This window comes from Hyposmocoma kahamanoa, unplaced genomic scaffold, assembly GCF_003589595.1.
Source record: "Hyposmocoma kahamanoa isolate Upper Pololo Valley unplaced genomic scaffold, ASM358959v1 236, whole genome shotgun sequence".
In the NCBI taxonomy this organism is placed as follows: domain Eukaryota; kingdom Metazoa; phylum Arthropoda; class Insecta; order Lepidoptera; family Cosmopterigidae; genus Hyposmocoma; species Hyposmocoma kahamanoa.
The window spans coordinates 627,753-636,842 of NW_020653753.1; the positions used below are offsets into that span (position 1 = coordinate 627,753).

A 9,090-nucleotide genomic window follows, 5' to 3' on the forward strand; every position below is an offset into this window, starting at 1 on the left:
GATGACGATGACGATGACGATGACGATGACGATGACGATGACGATGATGATAATAATAATAATAATAATAATAACAACAATTAGCCTATTATTATAGTCCCATTCCTACTGCAGCGCACAGACCGCCTTTCCCAATGAGAGGATTTGGTCTGAACTTCGCACACATTATTAAATTGCTTTGCAGACGTCTGCAGGTTTCCATAAGATGTTTGCATTCACCGAAAAGCACATGGTAAATTTCAGATTAAATTTCGCATGTAATTTCCCTAAAACTCAGAGGTGCAAGCCCAGATTTAAACCCACGACCCTTTGTTTTAGAGGCGAGGCGGTAGGTCAAACTATTTAAGCTATAACAGCTTAAAAAAGTTAATTAGTTCGAAAATTACCAAAATGCAAATGCGTTAGTTATGACAAGGACGGCAGAATAGTTCACAAAATGAATGCAGAAGTCTTGTTGCTGAATGCTGAATGATTTTGGAATATAAATTAATATTTCAAGTAATTTATTTTAAATATAATATTACGATTTTTAAATATTCTGATAACAAACTACGACTCTATTACTACATGCTATATAATACATTTACCTTGACCTGATCGGTAGGTATTTACAATTTTAACAGCTTTAATAAAAAAAAAGGCTGGATGCGGGTAACACATGACCGGGAGAGTTGGTGTGTTCAAGGGGAGGCTTTCGCCCAGCAGTGGATGCGTGTAAGCTGATGATGATGACTGACGAAATCGGGAAAACAAAACCTCGGAACCAGGCTCCATTCAACCTTTTATAGATAATTTGAGAATTTAGAATTCATGTATGTGTTTCATTATTTTCTTTATAGAATTTTCCTGGCAAGTTTCTGTATAAAAACCAGTTCTTAAAAAAAATATATAATTGTTTACATAAATTTAAGACCTTCGTTATTGAATTATTTAGTTAAAGATCCACTAACTATATATTTTTTTAATATTCAGCTTTTAGTTTTGGAGATATGGGAGGATCAGGTTTCTTGGACATGTCTGGCAATAAATTTCAAATTATCGACAAAATACTGTTGTCAATCATTAACTACCTTTTTTGATACCACTTTACGACCTAAAATCTTTTCCTTTTATAATCTTTTGGGTTCCCAGTGGCCCTAAATCGGTAAAACTGTCGACTTTTTAGGGTATTCGGGAACGATTTAAAAGATAAGTAATTGTTGGAATTATAAGACTTTGAACAGCTTTTAGTACTTTAGCTGAAACACCGTCACATCCAGCAGAGGTGTCCTTTAGGAAATTAATGAATCTTTCTATTTCCTCAGAATCAGCTTCCTGCAGCACGAATGATGTGTACTCTCTTTTTTTTAAAGTCAGACGGCACAATACACATACACAAAATGGAAGAACAACAGTTTACGCGCTCATTTCAAATGTTTTTATCACTTCAGAACACGGAATTACTTCACAATGTTTATTTATTTGTCAACAAACAAAAATCGCTCGCGCGCGAATTACCGACTAATGCATCGAATGATGTGACATAATTAGAGATGGTTAATATAATACACATATAGCTCAAATTATAAGGTTAAATTAAAAAATAATTATAGCAATTATAATTTGAAAGAAATAAAGGTGCTACATAACGTACTTTTTTTCACTTTGGATTGGAATACATTAAGAAAATTAAACTAAACGCCATCTAGCGACATAATTTTACAATATTTCAATGCGTCGATTGCCAGCTTTACTTACGCAGCTAACAAACAAAATCCTTCTTCGTCCTGAGTTATCTCCCTTAATATTTCATAGATGGCACTATATTCTATGTGAAAATGGGGAGCTAATTAATATCAAATTGCGGGTCTTGTCATTGACTTTCACATATTATTTGTAGCATTTAACATTTAACGTGTTCGTTAATAAGTATAAACACTACAGAATGTCTATAAATGAAATATATCTAGAATAAACTTAAGAACACTAGTTTTTAGAGTATGAATGGACTTTACTGGATATGTATAGAACAATTTTACTAAAAATAATCAGTTGATCTACAAATGAACTTAAAATAAGTACTATAAGAGTAAATCTTAAGAGAGATCACACTTAAAATTACGTTGTTTGGTATTAAGGTTTTAAAATGTTGACTTGAGTGAAATAAGTCTATATGAACAATTGCTTTTTTCTAATACCATTTATAGACAACTAATTAACTAAAATATTACGACTGTTTATAGATATAATAGTTTTGAGGTGTATAAAGTGTGCTCCCTGGGCTACCACCTCAGGCTGGCTGCACTATGGTGCCAGTTCGCTTACGCCAATAACAGACACTTCTCTCTCTCTCTCTAAATCTAACTCTGCGAAATCTAGACGTGAATAACGCTAGAGGACCAGATGGAATTCCTTTTCTCAGTTGTCTCTTGTTCTCACACGCCTGTACCGCCTCTCACTTAGGACTGGTGTAGTTCCCAGGTCGTGGAAGCTTGCAAACCTGCAACCCGTGCCGAAAAAGAGAAGCAGAGCTGACACTGTCAATTATAGACCTACATCAGTCACTTCGATACTCTGCAAGACTATGGAACGTGTACTCATCAATCGTCTCCTGTCGTACCTTGAAGACAACAACCTCCTCAGTGATCGCCAGTACGGATCCCGACGAAGGCGATCTACTGCTCATCTTCTTGTGTATGCCTGGCACATATGGAGCGAGGCTACAGAAAAGTAAGGCGAAGCACTTGCAGTGTCTTTGGACATGTCTAAAGCCTTTGACAGGGTCTGGCACGCAAGCCTTTAAAGTAAGCTTCCCTCTTATGGGCTTCCCACTTACCTTTGCAATTGGATCTCGGATTTCTTGAGGGAACGTTCGATTCGAGTGGTCTTAGGAGGCTACTCTTCCGAACATATGGCGATAGAAGCCCAGGGTTCCGTACTGCAAGAGAGTTGCAGACCTCTTTCTGCTACATATCAATAATATGTTAATTCCAGGTACCTTTGCGTATGCTGATGACAGCACAGTTGTAGATAGGTACTTGACCAATGCAAGAGTCGGTGGAGAGGAAATCCGGTCTTGTCGAAAGTCCATGGTTAGCCGTTTGGATTTGACACTCAGTCTCCGGTTGGGGCGATGCCAATCTTGTCAAATTTAACGCTACCAAAACGCCGGCGTGTCTATTTTCCACAAAAAGGAGTCCCTTTGAGCTGACTCAGACTTTTTGTGATATATCTATACCGATAGCCTGTCTCCAGCTGCTTGGAATGGACCTGTCGTCTAATTTGAAATTCGGCAGATACATTGAATCCATGGCCAAAAATGCAACAAGGAAGCGTGGCATCCTTTCCAGAGTGAGGCGATACCTTACACCGGGATAGTTGCTTCTGCTGTGCCAAGCACAAGTCTGGTCGTATATGGAGTACTGCTGCCACCTTTGGGATGGCTCTGCTACATATCAACTGGCCACTTTGGATTCAATTGACAATCGCATCAAGAGGCTTATAGCTGAGTCGGAATTAGTGGAGGCGAAGCTGCAAACCCTTGAAAACCGTGATAAAGTTGCCTGCTTATCGGTATTTTACAGGACATATCACGGAGTGTGTGCGATGGAATTACACGATTTAATTCCCTTTCCATCACCGGGAGCCTAGACGTAGGCTTGGGTTCCACCTCTATGTTGTGGATATTCCTAAGACTCGCACGAAGCGTTACGCTTCCACATTTATATGGCGAACGGTCATGAAATGGAATTCCCTGCCTGCAAACTTGATCCCTGAACAACTTGGGCCTTTTCAAGGCGACAGTGAGTAGCTATTATTTAAGTGTGCATGCTCCATCGTCGACCTCATCGTCACTTTTCATCTGGTGAGATGGAGGTCAAAAGTGCACTTATATTTTATAAAAAAAAACTTCTTGAATCTCTACATTAATGCGCTGATAAGCTAATAAGCTCAGCAGCCCATTCATTCATTCATTCATTCATCAACATTAGCTGCTACGCGGACGATATGGTGTTGTTATGTGCGGTTTGCCGAAACTGCTTGGTATCTGTAAAAAAATATGATCTGTAAAAAAATAATACAAGGAGAAAAATTAGGAAAACCCACGCTCCACAAAAACGTACTTAACCTTTATAATGGATTGACGACATAGACCCGACAAATGATTGATGCAAATGGACTCGATCTTGCGGCTGAAATTCCATGTGGTAAAAAGGTTCAAATCTAAGGGTTGAGTATAATCAAACGATATGGCAGCATCGTCATAAAAGAATCGTGTAAAATTTTTATAAAAGTTGGTTCAGTGGAGCAAAATTCCGGGGTTATCCGATCTTAATGCTCCAGAAAATTGACATTACCTCTTGAAAATAGGCCACTCATCAGGAAACAAAAGAATATTGTGCTTATAGCATACAGTATCAGGAACATAAACAATATATCCCACGGGGTAATCGTGAAAACTGCGAACTCGCGGTAGCCCTGCATTGTCCAAAACCATGGCACCTAAAAGCAAGAAAAAAAATACATTAAGTTACTACCTAATAAGCCATTTTTAATGTTTCGTTCATTTTCTTTTTCGCTTCTTATTTTACTTCAACTGAACTGAATAAAACAAATATCCAAATCCACTATTCTTTTCATGTAAAAGATCTGGACAAAACAATTCAACACCTACTAGCCTCAAGGCGCAGTCAAGCAGCAGAATTCTCGCCAATTCGCGCGCCTTCGTGCGCCACAAGGCGTATTTGATTCTTCTATTAATTATCGAGATATATATAATCGAGATATATTTTTTCTTTTTTTATGTGATAGTAACGGGATAGTAAGTAGTAATGGGACGAACAAGGCATGCGTCTGGTGGTAAGCGACACGCCTGTCTATAGCAGTTGCAGTGCCACTCCGAGCTTTAAATCAATACCTGAGGAACACTGCCACTGCGTACGTCACTCTGAGGCATAAGTTGACAAATCCCATGTACGTGTTCGTTCACCGGCGCAAAACAAACCAAAACACATTTTTTACTATTGCAGTATATTGTATTACTACAGTAACAAAACTTTGTTTTTACGACTCGATAGTGAAAACTAACCTTTATGATAATAACAATAAATACTACGACAAAGAAGAGATAAATGAACTGCTTGCAAAACCATGCCGCCCAATGTAACCATGTAGGTAGACCCATAATTTTCATTGCTTCCTGAAAGATAAGAAAATAAAAACTAAAATTATACGTATTATTTTGAACTAAATAATACATTGAGAAACCGTTTTTACCTTCAATTGCAATTCTTTTTCAACGGTAATAGCCCTGACAATGTTCACAGCAGTATAACTGAAACTCAGCATTATAAACATTGGAAATACCAGTTGCAAAGATTTCAACTCATAATCCTTTACGTACGGGGGGTGCGGGTATCTGTTCATGTACACAATAAACGGAGATAAATTTTGGCCAGTACGTCGCTCAATTAATTCCATAGACATCACATGCATAACAGCTATAAACATTTCATTCGTATATCCTGGCTCGTCCCCTCCTTCGTGAGCGTACGGAAACCGTGGACCAGGAAATGTGAAAAACGGAAACAACAAATCTGTACACCAAGTCTGACTGCCTTGGCCGAAAAATGAATTTAAGCGAGGTCTGTCTGGAAAACGCAGTGAATATGATAGGTCGTCTGGTAATGTAGTAGCTCCTGAAACGAAATAAACGTATTACTATATGTTGTTGAAAAAGTGCTCTTCTTAATGCTGTTAATAATAATTTTCCGCTCATTACGAGACTGATTCATACTTTCGCAATATACATTAAAAGTTTTATTTACTATTGCGTTATCTTCTAAAATAATTATATATATAATTATAAATAAGAGTACCAAAATGCAAGGTACAAGTTTCGCTCCCACGATGACGAACATATTGTAAGTTGAACTTTTAATGCGTTAGGTACACATAATGTACATGGGTGCAGCTTACCGCCGCCTTCGGTTTTATTTTGTACGAATATACACGTTGCACTCCACATAGCAAACACAATATATACCAGACCCCCAAGCCAACTTTGTCGACCTTTTAGTTCTGAGCACATAACGACGGCCAACCGAATAAACGTGTGAAGAAAAATTGTTCATTGATGGTTGATTCTATTACCTTTACTGAATTTGCGAGTTTTGTGGTATTTGTGCCACCAAAACATTCACTAAATGCTTCAGCAATGTTATCAAGATCGTCTAAGATCATTATAAATAATTTTTATTTTTATTTTTTCTATGTCACTCACATTATTCGAGGAGTCTTTCTTAATAATATTTCATGAAGCTATGCACATTTTTGGAAATTTTTCAGAAATAAACGATTAGCTATTTTATGCGATTTATTAATGCATTTCCTTAAAATTTTACTATATTTTAAATACACGTCTTTTGAAACTTGAGTACGTTGCGTTATATGTAGTGACTAAATCTCAACAGTCGCTTGCTGTGACATAACTTCTTAATAACCGTAGTGACATATCCATTTAAGACTCTTAGAATTTAAATTGTACTTAATTTTGCATATAGGAAACAAAGTCCAAAGACGAGAATAAATAGGTCATGAATAAGCAATATTGAGAGTAGATTGATTATAGACGTCCGACCAAGTCATGCTCTTCAAACATTCGCTGAAGAAGGATGGCGAAAGCTGACCCAAAATCAACGAAATGCCGTTCATGGACTTTGCTAGTATAATTTTACGTTGTAGTTTATGCTTAGTTATTAATATATTTTTGTATATTTTTAGAAGTCGGGAATAAAGATATTGCAAAACAATATATTTTAAGAATAGATGCAAGAACACAACGCAAATGATTCAGTTCAACCTTAGATTAGGTCGTTACCTAATCTAAGGTTGAACTGAATCATTTGCGTGTGTCATTCTTGTACGAACTTTTCATTATAAGCATGATTGAATGTTTACCTACCTAAAGTATTGGTTATTTTATAGTACACGCATAATACACACATAAAACATTAAAGCTATAAAATACCTAATCAAATAGTCAATTAAACAATAATGACATAAAGTAAAAAATAAAACACAATGTGACAAAAATGTTTAGACAATATTTAAATGAGAGATACGAAATTTAGCAAAGGAACGTTTTGACAAGAGACCTCTTGCCAATGTCAATGTCACTTTAAGATTTAGAACAGTGTGACCATTTGTGGCAGATTTCTGCCATTTGGGCAGATTTAATTTTCATTTATTTTCATTGCGACAGAACATGTTAACGTTGTATTAAATGTGGCAGAGTTTGGCAGATTTAGGAATATTCAGCAAGTTCTTTATTATTTTTAGGAACAAAATTTTATTAAAAACTTGTTGTTTTCTGCTACTACGAACAAACATCTGAAACGAAGTACAAGACAATGTTATAAACATAAGCCTATATCAAATTTATAGCCCCTAGCTTCCACAGGCTGTACTCAATTGAGTAGTGAGCTTTTTTGATGCTTTGATAATGAATCACAAGTATCGATAGGTCTCTTTAATACACGTAATCAAAAACACGGGATGTCGCCATCCTTCTTTTGTAGATTTCCTTTACTATAATTTCGTGTTGTTTTCTAATCATTACAAAAACGATTTACTAGGCTATCTACGAATCACATTAACTAGGCTATCTACGAATCACATTAACTAGTCTCGATCATAGTTTATTTGTTTACAACGTCACATTAGTTTGACAGCTCAAAGGTACTGGTAAGATTGCAGAGGGGGTGGCACGGGTGTCGTTCAGTTTAATCAGTCATCTGACGTGGTCCCATGACATGATGGTCATTGGCACGGTTGCCATATGAAATTGAGGAGTAAAATGAATAGTCAAGGGACTTTTCGTGTGCGTTACTTGGATAGTGAACAAGCAACGGCCACTGTCTGAAAACTTGCCGCTAAAAATTTTTAATCTGATTAATCATAAAAACCTTTTTAATCTGATTAATCTTTTGTATTCGAACTAATTACTGTGAAAAGTGGATTAACGAATTAGTTGCAATCATCTGACGTTATTATTACACCATTAGCTTAGGGCAATTCTCCAAAGCCGCAATTTTCTGTGTCCATGAACTAAACTCCACTTATTTATCAAAACAAAAATCTACAAAAAATAGAGTGCATAATATAGGTCAAAAGCTAACTGGAGAGCACAAAATCTTCCCAATAAACCTTCCGGACCTAATGGAAAAAAATCCGAAATGCCTAAAATCTGACAACGGTGGCGTGTCCCGAATGCAGAATGCCAACACAAAATGTCATTTTTCTCAAAATCGAAACCGTATATCTATATTAGACTTTAGTTCACGTATAATAAATAAGATGATAGTACTTAAAATCTGAATTTCACATAAACTAGACAATAGTTTTATCACAATACCAAGATTGGTGTGTGTCCCAGGCTTATGCGGGAATTCGGTGGTCGTTACTATCACGCTACACGCCACAAGTGAAGCATATTTTTAGAAGCTTCGCAATTCGTTCCTATTATTCATCCATCACGCCTCTGCGGCTGGAGAGAGCAGGTGAATGATTTGTTTCCGATTTTAGGATTTTTGCGTGTATATATCTATTTCGGTGGATTTGGTCCAGGTTGATTTTTGAACTCGGTGTATACGATATTTCAAAAACTAAATTTTATGGTTGTATGTAATATTTTTATAATATGTGTTGTAATAACTAGAACATAATAACTATTTATTGGTTTTACAAGTATTGTCACGAGTAATATAAAAAAAAAAATATTTTCTGACTCCCGTGGCCTTGGTTTCGGTGGATTTTATGCCGCCGAATTCAGAAAAGCTTCCACTGAAGTCGGAAACAATTGTCATCGAAGCCATATTTTCTTTGAAAAACAAGAATTTTATACGTTTTTTCATATAATTGCTTAGTAAATATTATTGATTTTCACAACTATATTACTACTTGCTTCCCGCTGAAACTGAATAAGGAATCAAAACAAAAAAGAAAATTGGAAATCAAGAAGATGAAGGAACGTGCTAGAAAAGCAAAATATTAGGGGTTAAATATTGACTTACAAATAAATGGACGACGGGTCTAATACAAAAACCACGA

At 36.3% G+C, this 9,090-nt stretch overlaps 1 protein-coding gene across 1 annotated transcript in view; it reads right to left on the reverse strand.

Annotated features, from left to right (window-relative positions):
• LOC113228688 (ATP-binding cassette sub-family A member 3-like) overlaps positions 1-5,653 on the reverse strand; it is a 21,934-nt gene extending 16,281 nt beyond the window's left edge. Inside the window, exons 1-3 of the mRNA XM_026462042.1 lie at positions 5,257-5,653; positions 5,069-5,179; positions 4,338-4,482 (exon numbers count right to left, since the gene is read on the reverse strand). Of these exons, the coding sequence (XP_026317827.1) occupies positions 4,338-4,482; positions 5,069-5,179; positions 5,257-5,490 (490 nt within the window). The 5' untranslated portion in view covers positions 5,491-5,653. The remainder of the gene's footprint in view (positions 1-4,337; positions 4,483-5,068; positions 5,180-5,256) is intronic.
• Between the last annotated feature and the right edge of the window lie 3,437 nt (positions 5,654-9,090).